The 17,398-nt window shown below is 39.3% G+C and overlaps 1 protein-coding gene across 9 annotated transcripts in view; it reads right to left on the reverse strand.

Annotated features, from left to right (window-relative positions):
• Window positions 1-17,398, reverse strand: part of IMMT (inner membrane mitochondrial protein) — a 48,494-nt gene that overhangs the window by 27,432 nt on the left and 3,664 nt on the right. For all 9 annotated transcript variants that reach the window (XM_032653606.1, XM_032653608.1, XM_032653604.1 and 6 more), the window contains exons 2-4: window positions 6,340-6,413; window positions 5,303-5,492; window positions 290-401 (exon numbers count right to left, since the gene is read on the reverse strand). In XM_032653606.1, the coding sequence (XP_032509497.1) occupies window positions 290-401; window positions 5,303-5,492; window positions 6,340-6,413 (376 nt within the window). The remainder of the gene's footprint in view (window positions 1-289; window positions 402-5,302; window positions 5,493-6,339; window positions 6,414-17,398) is intronic.

Below are 17,398 nucleotides of genomic sequence, written 5' to 3' on the forward strand. Positions count from 1 at the left end.
GAGGGAAAGCTAGGAGTCAGAGAAAAGGAAAAAGAAACAGAAAAATAAGCGTGCTGAAGGCGAGACAATTCTTGTTACCATTACTTAGTAGCTGTTCACAATAAAGCCCAATTTTATATCCCACTCAACCCTTAAAAGGAGAGCCAAGATGACAGGTGAGAATACTCCCTCCCCAAGGTGAGGGAAGAGTCCTTCATGGGGACAGGCCCCCCTCTTGACCATGGGTACAAATACATTAAAACAATTCATTTACCTATAATTTTAAAAGAATGATTCTAAATATAGGTACCTGTCGTTGAAGCTGAAGTGTCTCCCTTTTGTTTTTGGAGTTGTGAAGCAGGCTGTTTAGATTCTTTCATTGCCTCAGATACACTAGAGGTTTTTAGTGGACCAGACTCAATCTTGGAAATGAAAAACATTTAACATTTCAGACATGACAGTGTTCTTAAAAACAGGCAGCACAAAAAAAAAAAAAAAAAAAAAAAAAACAGGCAGCACAAAGTATCTTGTATCATTTTAAAAATCAAGTTTTTCAGGCTTTTAACATAATAAAGGTATCAACAATTTACAACAATGTATTTTATTCTTTAGTTTTTTTTTAAGCTTCTTTATTGGAGTATAATTGCTTTACAATGGTGTGTTAGTTTTCGCTGTATGACAAAGTGAATCAGCTATGCATATACATATATCCCCATATCTCCTCCCTCTTGCGTCTCCCTCCCACCCTCCCTATCCCACTCCTCTAGGTGGTCACAAAGCACTGAGCTGATCTCCCTGTGCTATGCGGCTGCTTCCCACTAGCTATCTATTTTACATTTGCTAGTGTATATATGTCCATGCCACTCTCTCACTTCGTCTCAGCTTACCCTTCCCCCTCCCCGGGTTCTCAAGTCCATTCTCTATGTCTGCGTCTTTATTCCTGTCCTGCCCCTAGGTTGATCAGAACCATTTTTTTTTTTAAGATTCCATATATATGTGTTAGCATACGGTATTTGTTTCTCTCTTTCTGACTTACTTCACCATGTATGACAGACTCTAGGTCCATCCACCTCACTACAAATAACTCAATTTCGTTTCTTTTTATGGCTGAGTAATATTCCATTGTATATATGTGCCAAAACAATGTATTTTATTAACCATAGTAAGAGAAGCCATTGTACTAGAAAAACGCAGTCCAAAAATGTCATTCCAAATGACTAGTCTGTATTTTAATAGTAACAAAGACTTCTCTTAGGGCAACTAATAAAGTACACGATATATGACCTTCCCTTTAAACACCATTCCTTTTATATATACAACACTGAGAAGGCTATTTCCATTCGCATTCTAAATCCAGTTATGGTGTCTTCTAAATAAATTCAGTTAAAAATAAATGTTTTTTTAGAAGGCGCTAAGTAAAAATGACAATTCATCTTTTTTCTCTTTAATCTCCAAGATTCCCGTACCTGCACACTAAGATATATGATCTAATTGTGAGTAATGCCTGTTTTTCTCTTTCTCAATAACCACCTGCCTTAAGTTTAAGGCACCACTCATTAACAGGACTGCCAGGTGATGTGCCACAGAAAATTACTGAGTAACAGAAATATTTTCATTCACCACCTATGTTGTCCCCCTTTTTGCCAGAACTTGGCAATGGGACTCAGGTATCCCTAAGATGTCTACTCAAACAAAATAGAAATGGTTCTGGATTTTGTCACTACCAGAAATCAGAAATATATCCATTTTCTTATTATTAAAATTTTGTTATTTTTTAACTCATGAAATGCATGCTCACTATATAACAAGCAAAATAACATACATCAAGATACATCATTGTTTTAGTTTGCCCCTTCATTGCTCCTTCCAGCACTCTCAGGGAGCCACTGCTAATGCCCTGAAATCTATCTTTCCACCCATGAGCTCAGGTATATATGTACAATTTTTCATTTCTTTAAACAAACTAAAATAGTTAATTTTATATTATACAAATTATCATGTAAACTTTTTTTTCATTTAACAACATATTACGGACATTTGCTTCTGGTCAAGAAATTCTTTTTAGTTGAATAATATCCTAATTTAATTGTATATCCTAATGGAGTGGCAAATCCCATAATTTGGTCAATTACTCCCCTACTTATGGACATTCAAGTTGTCTCCTGATTTTTGTTAAGCATTCTTGTCCACAGACAACTGAAAAGCACTAGAGTGTGATGTCTGCAGGATAGCTGCCAGAAGAGGGAGTGCTGGGTCAGAGGGCTCGTATATTTTTAAGATATTACCACTTTCACATAAGGTTCTGGCAACTCACACTTCTCACAACAAATGTGTGTGTATGTGTTTGTGTATAAATATGATCTATTTCCAGACTCCGTTGTACTGTTCCTCTAATTTTTATTCCTATGTCAAAACCTTATTGTTTGATGAAAGTAGGATTATAACAGTCAGTATCTGGAAAAGCAAGTGACCTCTGACCCCCTACCCCAACACTTTTTAAAAATGTCCTTGACTAGTCTTATACATTACTTATTCCTCCACATGAACTTTAAAATCATCTTGTCTGGTTCTTCACCCTCTGGAAAAATCAATTAGAATTCATATTAGATGTCTGTGTGTGTACTTATGTACACATACACACACATCATAAAAACATTATTTCTCTCAAATATATATATATTTAAGAGAGATTTGAGAGAAATGCATATATTTAAGAGAAATGACATTTTTATATTACATCCCATCCAGGAACATAACATTTGTCACCATTTAGACAGGTCTTATTCTATGTCCATCAAAAAGATTTTAGGTTTATCTTCTCTCAGTATTTACTGTCTATGCATAAATAACCATGTTGACACTAAAAGGGTTACCATGAAATAAAATGCATAGTTTCTGAAAGAAACAAGTTTGTAAGAAAGCACAACAGTACAGAGTGCTGAATAAACGGTACAAATTAAAAAATAAAAACATTAATTGCTATTGGAATTCAGCTGTGTAGTGAAGGATGCAGGCCTTGAAGAGAACACTGAAAGACAAAAGAAAGGAAGTCACTCTGAGTAGAAGACAAACATGAGAAGAGTTGTACATATGGAAAGGATCACTCTTTAGTTCTCTAGTTTACCAAGGACCTTGGAAGAATGCCTGGTACATAATAAGCACTTGATTGACATTTGAGTAAATGAATGAATGAAAAGCACAAGGCACATTTGTAAGGTAAACAAGCATGAAACTAAGTATTTATGAGCAGGACCATACAGAGATAAGACTGGAAATGTAAATGAGAGCCAGAATGCCAAGGGTACTAAAATGTCAACCTAAGAACCAGCAAAAGTCATAACTACAGAAATAAAGGAACCAACAGCCAGCTCCTAGGTTAACATTTAACCACTCCTGGCTTCACTTTCCTTATTCAGAACATGAGACAATCTCTCTTCTGTCTTTAAAACAATAGGAATCAAAGTTCTTGATTAAGTGATATGATGAAAATATCATGAAAACATCACAGCACTTATTCTAGAAGATTCTCTGATACTGATATAAGGATGGCCTAGATCATGTTAGGAAGAGAGACTGGGAGGAAGTGGGAAAGGCAGTGTGTCAGGGGAGAGGAACAGGGCTAATTTAAATACAACGTGATAAAGGTCAGAAATGAGATAAATATGGTGGAAAGAAAAAGAACAAACATTAGAGATCTAACAAGATAGGATAGCTAGGACTTCCCTGGTGGCGCAGTGGTTGAGAACCCGCCTGCCAATGCAGGGGACACAGGTTTGAGCCCTGGTCCAGGAAGATCCCACATGCCACGGAGCAACTAAGCCCGTGTTCCACAACTACTGAGCCTGCGCTCTACAGCCCGCGAGCCACAACTACTAAAGCCCACGCACCTACAGCCCGTGCTCCACAACAAGAGAAGCCACTGCAATGAGAAGCCCGCACCACAACGAAGAGTAGCCCCCACTTGCCGCAAGCAGAGAAAGCCCACGCGCAGCTACGAAGACCCAATGCAGCCAAAAATAAATTAAATAAATGAATGAATTTAAAAAAAAGAAATGAATAACATTAAAAAAAAAAAAAGATAGGATAGCTACAAAATATGGGCAGCTGTGAAGATGAACCCAAGAATTCAAACTGAGCTACTTGACAGCGTGGTACAATCTTTAATACATAAGAAGCAAATCAGGAAGAGCGCAAGTTTTGAGGTGGTGGAGTACAGACATGCAAAGTTCACAAGTGGCAATGTTCAGCAGGGTAGGGAAAGTGGGGCAAGAGGAGGCCAAGGCTATTGAGAATGACACCTGAGGTCACGTCAAGGGAGAAAAGAACACTACTCTGAACTGTTCAGCCTGACTGTGTGCTCCTGAAATTGCTTCCAGCTCTTTCTCCCAGGTCATGGAGCGTAAAATAGGCCCAGGACTTTAGAATGAAGCTATAGGATTCTGCTCCTTGACTACTGAAGCTGCAACACTACCTCCCTCAGCCCACGTGGACATTTTAAAGTTCAGATGGAAGAATAAATGCTGTAGAAGACCAAGAACATGTTGAGTCCTTTGGGGTGGAGGTGAGAGAAGTCAGAGGACACCTGCTTTTCCACATAGTAACTCTGTCATAGGATTGGTCTCGTGACCATGTTAGATGCTGGAGAACAGACGTCTACCCAGTTTCTAATAAAGAACTGGTCAGCCATGTCCAGCCTCACAGCATAAAGAAATATCCAATACCAAATCAGCAAAAATTCATGCTCTCTTTTATACATTTTTTTCAAGCACCCGTTTGAAAGAAGAAATATGTTAACATGTTTAAAAAAAATCTGTAAGCCTAATGGGGGAAAAAGGGTGAAACTGAAGAATATGCACAAAGTTCCAGGAATACTAGAAGGTATTCCCGTCACAGAATCAGCGTGTAGCTGAAAATTCTGTAGCTGTTTTGAGGTCTAAAAGGAGCCATTACTAACTATGACATGTGGGTCCTGTGTCATGGCCATTCTACGTTTATGTTTTTAGTCTTCTAAGTCAGAGTTTGAGAGCTGCAACGCTGTAGGCTGACACAGAACCCCCTCCATCCACAGGGCAGCTGGGGTTACTTCTGCCCGAGCTGCCCCTTCCATTTAGCCTTGTGTGCCACGTAATCATTTTCTATATGATGTGGACTAAAGGAGAATACTTATGGGACTCCAAAGGGATAAAAATCCAGCTCTACGTAATATTACTTCAATTTTTAAAAAAATGAAAACATATACCCGGCAAAATATTTTCAAGATGAAAACAACCTGCTTTTCAAAGCATTCTCTAGGATAAACTGACATTGTGCTTAAAACTCTTACCGGCTTCTTTGGCAATGGAACGGTATACGGTGGGGAACCAAGAACCATCTCAAAGAGTTTGTCTGAGTAAGGTATGGTTTTCTCTACATTTTTCCGGAAATGGGAATCCCATTTGGCATACAGGATAGTGCCACCGATACCGCCACCAACAAACAAGATGCCAGCTCCAGCAATTTTGGTAGGAGACCACCTAAGTGAAAGAAACAGGAAACACATTTTTATTTTTTGGCTCTCCTAAACCTACCTCCCTAGACTAATGTAATAGTCTCAAAGACCTCGAGCCTCTATTTCTCTACCACTGATTCAGATCACAGCAGCCCAGTTTATCACCACAGCTGCACATCACCTTTCCCTGATTTGTTTTTTAATATGTTCACAACAAAAAATAATATTTCTTTATGGATAAGTTTTTAACACAGTAATATCTAGGATAGGAAGAATGAAGCAATCTTCCCTTTAACACTTAAAACTTAGCATGTTCAGGGACTTCCCTGGCGGTCCAGTGGTTAAGAATCCGCCTTCCAATGCAGGGGGTGCAGGTTTGATCCCTGGTCAGGGAGCTAAGATCCCACATGCCTTCTAGACTTTAAAAATGGTCCACATCAAAAAAAAAAAAAACCTTGGCATGTTCACAATCATGAGGCTTCCTTTGAACCCAAAAAACAAGTATCACTAATTTTCAACAGTCCTCTCCCTGAAACATTTCCGTAAATACAATAAAACAAATGTCAAGTAGAACAAATACTTTTAAAGTTCCAACGTGCTGAGTTCTGGATGTATATCTATTTGCTATAAAGGGGTGGGGGGTCTACCTTGGATGCCATCCAGTCACCAAAGAACCGAAAGGAGCACCATGACAAATTTTCGCCTACAAATAAATAATGCTCCAAAGATATTATGGCAAAGCTCCAGTGTTTGTACCCCTTAAAAAAAAAGATTTTATGCAGATATTCTCATATCCAAAGAACGAACACACACACACGCCCCTCAGCATACAGTTAAAAGCCTATTTATTTACAGGGAGACATGCTACATACCGAGAACTGCCTGGAGTGGAGTACCTACGGCATGGTCGCAATGGACGGAGTACAAACTTCCCACAAAGACAACTCTAGAGAAGAAAGAGAAAACACCACAACCAATAGAGTTATAAGAATCTGGGAGGACTTCAGGGTTGGGAACTCAGTAGTAGTACTTTTATTACAAATACAAACGTCTTCATTAAACAAAAATTTATTTTACTTTCAGAAACCAACTTACCTTACCATGAAACATATTTACAAACCCTTAAAAACCGTGATGCTTCCTACACCCCAAAGGCTCATATAAAACGACTTCTAAGATTTCAAGAAACAGGGGCTATGAGACCACGATCAATTAGCATTTTTTATATTGAGGTACAGCTGATGTACGGTGTAAGTTTCAGGTGCACAACACAGTGATTCACAGTTTTTAAAGGTTATATTCTATTTATAGTTATTATAAAATACTGGCTATACTTCCTGTGTTGTACAATATAGCCTTGTAGCTTATTTATTTTACAAATGGCAGTTTGTATCTCTTAATCCCCTACCCCTGTCTTGCCTCTCCCCACTGATAAGCACTGATTTGTTCTCTATATCTGTGAGTCTGTTTCTGTTATATTCACTAGTTTGTTGTATTTTTTGGATTCCATGTACAAGTGATATCATACAGTACTTGTCTTTGTCCAATTTATTTCACTTAGCATAATGCCCTCCGAGTCCATCCATGCTGCTCAAATGGCAAAATTTCATTCCTGTTTATGGCTGAGTAGTATTCCATTTTATACACACACACACACACACACACACACACACCCCTTCTTCATCTATTGATGGACACTTAGGTTGCTTCCATCTCTTGGCTATTGTAAATACTGCTGCTATAACACTGGGGTGCCAATTAGCACTTTTAATGTTATGTATGCTAAGTATTTCTTAGAGACGATTTGCCACGTTTTCTTTTTTATAAATTTATTTATTCATCTAAAAGTTCATTTTGGTTTCTCCTAATATATAATTAGACTAAAAGTCAATAGTTTTAAGAAAAAAAACTAAGTTTACTAATGTCATAAATGTTCATGTAAATACTTATCTCCATATAAGTTGTCTACCTTTACACAAAAGCAAATGATCAAGACAATGCTGTGTGATTTGTTTTGATCAAAGTAAAGCACATAACATCAAACGTTTCTTAACAAAATGTAGATCCCTTAAATAAAACAAATAAATGGGCATCTAAATACTATTTGGGGAGGGTTTTGATAAACTTAAGGCCATGCATAGCTATCAATTAGAAATTTCAAACTTATTGTATCCAGAAATAAAATCTTTCTTTATACCAAGTAGGAAATCAAACAGCAGCAAGGGAAAAAAAAAATGCTTTCTCTAGGTTCCTTGGTGAAACTGCATCTAAGGAGTAACAGAAAAACACAAACTTCCTTTTAAAAGTATCTTAAATTTTAAGAAAATATATCACATGATCAGAGAGCACATGAAATTACTCTAGAATTATGGTTGCATTTACATTCTATTTGCCAAAGCCCACATAGAGGTCAACATCAAATTAACATATTAATACATTTGGGAGAGGAAAAACTGTATGTTTTACAATGTGTAAAGCAGCTATAATTGGTATTTTAAAAGTATTTCAATTATTACCTTTAGTGTAGAATTCTCAACTGAAATTACAAGAAAAGGGTGTTTTCCTACTGTTCTATAAACCAGGTAGCATGAAATTTCAAACAGAATTGCATCTACTTTCATATATCAACAACTCCATTTTGTCCACTTAGGGATGAAATATTAGGAAACCATTAAAGTTGTGTTTTGTTTAAGAAAGCATTTTTTTTTTACCTCAATGGGTAGAAAAAAAGGTATTTGAGTCAAAAATTAAGGCACTGTTAACGGTGGACAATTCGCTAATTGGAACGTCAAGCAGCAAACATAATAATGGATCCTTGATTCTGTGGAATACAGAGCCAAATTCAACACTAGAGTCTGAGAACACCCTAATTCACAGCAATATATACTTTTTAACCTGCTCCTTTATCCATCTTCTACTCTTAGCCTGCCCCTCTTCCCTCCCTTTGACAGATATATTTGATGTGATTGTAAGTTTACAGTTCCTAGCATTAAGTAAATTTAAAATCTGAAAATCAAAATTCAAAATGTTCAGTTACATACAGAGTGAAGTCTCCCTCATGCTTCTGTCTTCAGCCACTTAGATTCCCTCTCCATAGGCAACCAATGCTACCTGTTTCTTATATACTCAGACATTTTGTGACGGAGAATTCCGGGCACGCCCCCTTTACACAAATGATACCATAACATACACCCAGTCCTGTACTAAAGTTCACTCAACAATATAACTTGAGCTCATTCTATATCAGCACATGAAAATCTTCCTATTGGATGTGAGTGATTCAGTACGCCACTGTATGGTTGGTTGTACGGCTGTTAGCATAACTGATGCCATCTTAGGCCCATACAGTTCCTCCTGTCCTTCCACAGGCCCTGCCCAGGATGGTACTGTGTGGTAAATCGCTTCTCTGTCATCAAAGGCTTTGTAGTTAATAGATATTGTTTAATCATCATTAGGACCAGGGGGCCTCTATGCTCTGTTAGTCCCCAAACATTGAAGACCTTTGCTGACGTATTCCCCTACCCATGAGACCAGTTACCCACTCAATCATCTTGACTTAGGAATGCACGTCCTGTTCCCAAGCACGTACCCCTGTACTCTAGGTTAACTATAAAATCGTCCCAATAGCCCCTCAGACGTGCGGAGTGCAGTTGTGAACGCTTCTGGATCATTGCCTGCCGGATCCCACCCTGTAAGTTACCCTATAATAAACTGATCTGTTGATTATGTGGAGCTGCCTGCCTTGTGTTTTGGTCCCAAGACGCTCTCAGTTTGGTGGGTACATTTCGTTCTCTCTGGCCTCCAACCGTTGTCACTTAATATATTTAACCAGCCTCTTTTTGATGGTGACTGAGGTTTTGTTTAAATTTTTATTATAATAAACAATGAGAAACGTACATCATTTGGGGTCAATTCCTAAAAGTATTCCTAAAAGTAAAATCTGAAATGTTGGTAAATATTGCTGTATTAGGGGCGTCCCTAGTGGCACAGTGGTTAAGAGTCCGCCTGCCAGTGCAGGGGATGGGGGTTCCCACAGCCTCTCCAACAGCCTTGCAGTGCAGTTTTAATCACAGTTTCCTTTGTTATGACTGTGCATCTTTTAATATATTTATTATCTACTTCTTTTTCTATGAACTATCAGAGTGTATCCTTTGACCACTTTTAAATAAGACTGCTCATCTTCATGTTCTAAGTGTTCTTTACATATGAAGAAAAATTAGCCATGTCCCTGCTACTTGCAAATGGTTTTATCCAGTTTGTGATACTTTTATAGCCAAAAGTGTCCATCTTTTATGATTTCCGGGTTTTCTCCTATTTGTAGAAAGCCACCCTCCGATGATAAAATAAGTCTTCCATGGTTTTACTCTCATGGTTTCATTTTTCTTATATTTAAATCTTTGAATCCAGTGTAAAGCATACGGCATGGATTTATTTATTCAACTTTATTTTTTCTTAAATGTCTATTCAGTTGTCCCTAAATCATAGACTGAATAATCCATTTTTCCCCCAACAATTTGAAATGTCACCTTAAAATATACTCAATTCCTTGATGCATTTAGATTTCCTAATTTGTTCCACTGTTCCACCTATTCACACACTTCTATTCATAGACTAACCCCACAGTGTTTTAACTACTGCATCTTAGAATTAGGCTTTAACCTGGTAGAGCTAGTCCTCTCTTCTAGTACTATTCTTTTTCAGAATTCTTCTGGATATTCTTGCTTCTGTTTTTGTTTTTGAAAGCTGAGCTTTGAATTAAACAATTGTAAAATGCACCAACTGTAATATGCACCCTGATTTAAGAAGGGATAAAACGTGAAAAAATTTATCTTTTATGACCAAAAAACAGTAGCAATAAAAGGTTTCACACTTGGGACTTCCCTGGTGGCGCAGTGGTTAAGAATCCGCCTGCCAATGCAAGGGACATGGGTCTGATCCCTGGTCCAGAAAGATCCCACATGCCGCGGAGCAACTAAGCCCGTGTGTCACAACTACTGAGCCTGTGCTCTACAGCCCGCGAGCCACAACTACTGAGCCCACGCACTGCAACTACTGAAGCCCGCACACCTAGAGCCCATGCGCTGCAACAAGAGAAGGCACCACAATGGGAAGCCTGCGCACCACAACAAAGAGTAGCCTCCACTCGCCGCAACTAGAGAAAGCCCACGCACAGCAATGAAGACCCGACGTAGCTGAAAAATTAATTTAAAAAAAGTTTCATACTTCTGTACAAAAAAAAGAAAATTGATTGTATCCTGACGCAAATAAACAGGTTTTTTATCTGAAATAGTGGCTCCTGGTTTAAAAAATTTAAGTATCCTATTCATTAGGCTACCGTCATAGTCTATGTTGCATTTCATATTCCAAACAGAGCTTTAAGAGTCAAAATACTTAAGTTTTTTATGGTTTTATCACCCAAGTATGAATCCCTAGATACAAAATTTAGTCTTGCCTATTAAAAAAATATGGATATCTTCTGAGTCTATTAATCCATACGTCTTTTACTCTATAGGTGTTCCCTCCAGTAATTATTCTGTTGAAGAAATCTGCTTGTTCAACCTGCAGAATTTTTCACAGACTGGATTTTGTTCAAGGTGAAATTTAACACGTTCCTGTCCTCTGTATTTCCTGCAAGCTGGAGCTGGAACCAGACACTTGATCAGACTCAGGTTTACTCTCTTTGGCAAGACTTTAGGGGGTGGTGTTTTCTTTCATTGGGAGGTACACAACATCTGCTTGCCTCTCTTTTTGTGCTGTTATCAACTGTGCTAATGTACAATGTCTAGATCCATTAATTTATTGGAAGTTGCAAAAAGTGGCCTCTAATTCTATTTTTCATTTATAATTTGACGTATTTTATAAAGAGATGCTTCCCCTCATCTACAATTTGATTACTCAATAGTACAGTTCACAGAGGAAAGGAGGATAAATGGTTGATTCTTTTTATCCTTTTATCCAGTTATCCTCTGATGATGAACAATTGTGCGGTTTTTTGGTTTTCATTTATTAATTGTGACAGACTGTATTTTCCAAAACTGCCATACTTCACAGCTCACATGCTTTTCTAGAACCTTGCCACTTCCCCAGAACCTTGCAAGCTCATGAGACCCCAAGAACCTCCTAAGAAATGAAAGATATTTATTTATATGTTATTTCCTTATAAGTATATACAATACAATTTTTATCTGTATAATAATAAATATTATTTACCATAAAAGAATAAATAAAGACTAGGTTTGGGGTGATCTGTTTTACAGCTATAACCAAACAGATGCTTGTACCTGGAAGCAGGGTGCTACTATAAAACATAAAGCACGTGTTAATGACTTTGGGACTGGGGGATGGGGAGTGAAAGTTGGAAGGGCCTTGAGGAGACTGTTAGCAGAAGCCTAATGGCCTTCACAGAAGCTGTCTTGGTGAGGGCTTAAGAAAAGTGAGAAAAATATTTTTGCAACCTGGAGGAAAAAGGGATCTTTGTATGTAGTGGCAGAAGTTTATCAAAATTGTCACCCGTGGTAAGACGTGGAAAATAGAAAATTAGGTATAGCTATACCTAATGAACTGATGGATTTAGCTAAAGACAGTACTAAGCAGAACGTTCACAAGTGCCAACTGCTTCCTTTTAGCAGAGTGTGATAAGGATAGCGCCGAGCTTCTGAAACGCAAACCAACCAGAAACACCTGTTTAGCTTTCAAGCAAAACTTGAAGGAAATATAAAGGAGCCAGTACTTGGTGGGTTAAAAAATAAGACTGTTTCTCATTCTCAGCCTCTCCAGTTAGCAACGATCCTTTAAGACCTCAGAAAGATCTCAGGAGGTGCTCCTCACAGAACTTTTTATACTGAGAAAAGGCCCACTAAGGACCTTAAGAGTATGCATCCCACATTCTTTTTATTAAACAACAGGGCAACTGAGAATCTTAGGGGTTTGAGACCACAGCAGCCTCACAGGGAGCCCAAAATTGGAGAAGAGCTTCTTCTGATCAGATTTGTGGGTGTGGCTCTTGTCTAATGGAGAACACCCCAGTAAGACCCACAAGAAACCCACAGAGTCATTAAGATGAAAAACGGGCCGGCCTGGATTTAAAGGTGAAGAGTATAAAACAAATAGAGGTTTTGGGCCTCTAGAACTTCTACAGACAGAAAGCAGTCTGAGAAAACGATTCAGCTGCCAACAGGCAACACATCTGGAAAAGGAAGGATGGGGCTTCCCTGGTGGCGCAGTGGTTAAGAATCCACCTGTCAATGCAGGAGACATGGGCTCAAGCCCTGGTCTGGGAAGATCCCACATGCCGTGGAGCAACTAAGCCCGTGCACCACAACTACTGAGCCTGCGCTCTAGAGCCCGCGAGCCACAACTACTGAGCCCACGTGCTGCAACGACTGAGCCCGCGCGCCTAGAGCCCGTGCTCCGCAACAAGAGAAGCCACCACAATGAGAAGCCCGCGCACAGCAACCAAGATCCAGCGCAGCCAAAAATAAATTAATTAATAAAAAGAAAAGGAAGGATGATTCAAAGGGCGAAACCTGAAGCCCAGAGGGTAGTATGGAGAGGGACTTCCCTGGCGGAGCAGTGGTTAATACTAAGCGCTTCCACGGCAGGGGGCTCAGGTTTGGGGAACTAAGATCCTGCATGCGGCGCAGTGCAGCCAAAAAAAAAAAAAGAGCTATGGAGAAACATTCCCAAGCAAGAGGACTAAGTCCTAATTAAGCAAGCAGCAACATGTGTCAGTTGGATTTGACATTTGTTATGAACAGTGACTGCTGTGTGCCTCTTTGGATGGGAGTGTCACACTATATTGTGTGTAGGGTATATGGGGAACAGATAACTTGTCTCTTTAGTTCACAGGTCTTTAGACTGAAAGGAAAAGCACTTAAGGAACTGTACCCAGCAGACCACATTCAAGATGTCTTACCTGCAAAGGGATCTGATTTGATGGCAAGATCCTGGTCCGTTAGTCTAAGCCTGATGCTGTGATGGGATGAGGTTTTGGAGGGTTATGAGGAAGGTTGTGAATGTATTTACATGTGGGAGGAACGCAAGTTGTCATGGCTACAAGGCAGACTGTGTTGTCCAAAACTGACTACAACAATATTTCCTGTAACACATGCTCTTCCAGAAACTTGCTACTCCTCCGGCAAACTGAGTCCTTCCCTGGAACAAGGGCACGCCTTAGCTACTAATTTACTAATAGAGGGCAGTGAAAGTGAGGCTCTGTGACTTCTGAGACCAAGACATAAAGGGGATACAGTTTCTGCCTGGCTCTGCCTCTCATCACACTTGCTCTTGGAACACAGCCGCCAAACTGGGAGGAAACCCAGACACACATGTAGGTGTTCCAGCCAACAGACCCAGCTGAGGCCTCAGCTGCAGCCAGTATCAGCTGCCAGACACGGGAGTGAGGAAGCCTTTGAGATGACTCTAGCCCCAGCGACGGCCTGACGACAACCTCCCGAGGGACACAAAATGCCCAGCTGAGGCCAGGAAACCCCCAGAACTGAGGGAGGCAGTCAATAAATCTTTTACCCCAAGCTCAAGGTGCCTTAGCAAACCAAAACAGGATCTTTATCAACTCATGGATTTAAACACTTCTGATGAACTTAAACCAGTTGCGATTGTTATCCTTTTGAAAACTCAAGTTGTCCCATTTTTGGCTAATGGCTGCTACTTCAAGTCTATTATATATTATTTTATATTACTTTAATTATATATATATATTTAAGTCTAGCTCTGTATTTATTAGGCCATCTGCAACTGCCTGGTGTTAAGTGTTTTGTTTTTTTTTTCTCTGTGTGGTAAAATTCGCTTATAAAATTCACCATTTTAAAGTGTACGTTTCAGTGGCATTTCGTACATCCACAATGCTGTACAACCATCACCGCTATCTAGCTCCGGAACAGTTTCATCACTCCAAAAGTAAACTCCTGTACCAACTAAGCAGTCTCCCCATTTTCCCTTCTCCCCAGCTCCTGTCAGCCACTATCTATATTCTGGCTCTACATTGGCAGGTGGATTCTTAACCACTGCACCACAAGGGAAGCCCCAAAACATTTTTTAATTTTGTGAAATCCAATTTATCTTGTGTCTTTTGGTGTCACGTGTAAGAAACCACTGCCAAATCCAAAGTCTACCTTCAGAACCCTCTTTCTTAAGCACCAAACTAAACTCTCTTTATTTATATAAACTAAACGTCCTAACTTTAACACACAAAATACTGGACACTTCTTAGTTCTGGAATACCTTTTTACTAATAATAACCAACAATGTAGAAAAGACAATACTGTTTCAAAACAATTTGCCTTGACATATAGCCTTGTAATAAATGTTATAAGGTTAGCATTGCTGCTTCCAACCTATAGAAACATGATTTTAACAAAGAAAACCCAAAAAAGCAAGTTAAAACACACAATTCCCATGTAATGTTCTTGCAAAGACCACTTATTCCTTAGCTCTTCCAAATTAAAGTGAACATATAAAATGAAACCACAATCCTGGAAACAGAGACTATAATACAAGTCCCCTCATGTGAACCCTATCTGGAGGTTGCAGGTTTCCCTTCTAGATGTGGCCATTTGCTGTAACTGACATTTCGGTTTTGAGATTTGTAATAAGGATTCCTCCCACACAAACAAAAGGTATCCCGAAGTTAATGGCAAGTTCTACATTTAAATTACAGATTAATATCCAACAACTCTTTCTATAGTTGACTAAAAATATTTTATAGGAATCATGCATTAAGGTTAAAAATATATCACATACACAAATCCAATTAAGTTTGGCATGAAAGCAGTATTATTTCCCAGTAAAAAACATATTCTATAGGAGAAAAAGTGCTTTTCAGTTATGACAAGGAAATAGCAGACATTCATCAGTATGGCAAAAGCAGGAAGGTGATATTTCTCTAGTTTTCTCTGCATATATGTGTGAAAATATATATTACCTATATACTCTCAATCTTCTGTTCTAAGTTATGATGTAAAATGTATTTCAAAATGGTTTGAAAGCAATTGGTCCAGAGAAATGAAAATGAAGAATAATAAAAAAGGATTCTAGACTTCCCTGGTGGCGCAGTGGTTAAGAATCTGCCTGCCAATTCAAGAGATATGGGTTCCAGCCCTGGCTGGGAAGATCCCACATGCCGCAGAGTAATTAAGCCCCCGAGCCACAACTACTGAGCCCGCGTGCCACAAATACTTAAGCCCAAGCACCTAGAGCCTGTGCTCCGTAACAAGAGAAGCCACTGTAATGACAAGCCCACGCACCAAAACGAAGAGTAGCCCCCGCTCGCTGCAACTAGAGAAAAGCCTGTGCACAGCAATGAAGACCCAACACAGCCAAAAATTAAAACAATAAATTTATTTTTTAAAAAAAAGGATTCTAATATGCATAGAAGCAAACAGGCTGCATCATATACTAAACTACTTTCTACCACATGTGCCTCACTACCTACATCTATTATTGAGTAACAGTGTTTTATAACCCTAATGAAAAGAAAGAATTCCAGAAGATGACAGCTAAAAATGTCTACACGCAAGTTCAGTCCTAAATTAGCCCTGATATCAAACTTGGTCTTAGTTAAATAAGCTAGCTTAGTCAACCCTCAAAAATAATGTTTCTTTTGCTTTTTCAAAATTATAAGCAGATAAGATCAATGCACATGCAGATGACCACTCCCAAATTTGTAGTCTGGGAGAGGGCCAGGCTAGGCTGAAAGTCCAGGTCCTCCAAACCCAAGGCCCACCTCAAAAAAGGTTGGGCCTGGCCATGCAGTCCTGGGACTAAAAGAAGACAGATGGTGTTAGGTCTGGGAAGTAAAGTGAGGAAGAATCAGAGCACTGAAGCTCATTTCTGGGAAAGAAAGAAAGATCAACTCATTTCTGCTGAATACCCACATGTAAGGAATTTAAGGATGATTAAGTCCGGACATTGAGGATAAGCTAGATGCCAGCCGTGATGGTAAATTTTATATGTCAACTTGGAGGGTGTTTTTGGATGAAATTAACATTTGAATCAATGAACTATGAATAAAACAGGTTGCTTTCCATAATGTGGGTGGGCCTCAGCCAGTCAATGGAAGATCTGAATAGAACAAAAAGACCAGTCTCCCCAAGCCAAGAGGGAATTCTCCGGCAGACTGCCTTCAGACTGGAACTGCACCATCGGCTCTCCTGGGTCTCCAGTTTGCCAGCCTTCAGACTGAAAATGCACCACAAGCTCCTCTGGGACTGTGCATATCAAGCCTGCCAGCCTCCACAACTGCATGGGCCAATTCCTTATAGTAAATCTTTCTATCTACATGCACATCCTATCGGTTCTGTCTGGAGAGGGTTCTAAAACCTATGAAGGTTTAAGCTTAAGGGAGGTCACATCCACTTACAGAAATTAAGAAAAATTCACAGAACACATTTATTCTTTCATTCAAACATGTCATTCTTTCATTCAAACAGGTCACAAATGACACATCTTTATTTACTGAGCATCTATTAGGAGCTGGGACTATTGTGAGTACTGATATGGATACAGTCCCTTTGAGGAGCTTCCATTTTAATGTGGAAAATACACAATAAATACACAGTATGTCAGGTGGTGGTAGGAGCTTCAAAGTAAAACCAAGTAGGGTAAGGGTAAGTTCAGAGTGATGCAAAGGAGAGAGTGGTCAGAGGTCTGTTTTAGATAGGGAAGCCCTCTCTGAAGGGAAGGTGATAGCTGAGAAAATATCTGAAGGGAGTGAGAGCTAAGCAAAGATGTGTGGGAGAACTTCAGGGTAAACAGCAAATGAAAAGGCAGTGAGAAGAAGAGAATGAGGCCGAGTAGAAAAATAAGATATGCAAAGAGCCAGATCATGAAGGGCCCAGGGGGCACGGTAAAGACTTTAGATTTTACTCTGATGAGACGGGATGTCACAGGAGGGCATGACATGGTCTGTATGCT

The sequence above is a fragment of the Phocoena sinus genome, chromosome 13 (assembly GCF_008692025.1).
Source record: "Phocoena sinus isolate mPhoSin1 chromosome 13, mPhoSin1.pri, whole genome shotgun sequence".
NCBI classification, from domain to species: Eukaryota; Metazoa; Chordata; class Mammalia; order Artiodactyla; family Phocoenidae; genus Phocoena; species Phocoena sinus.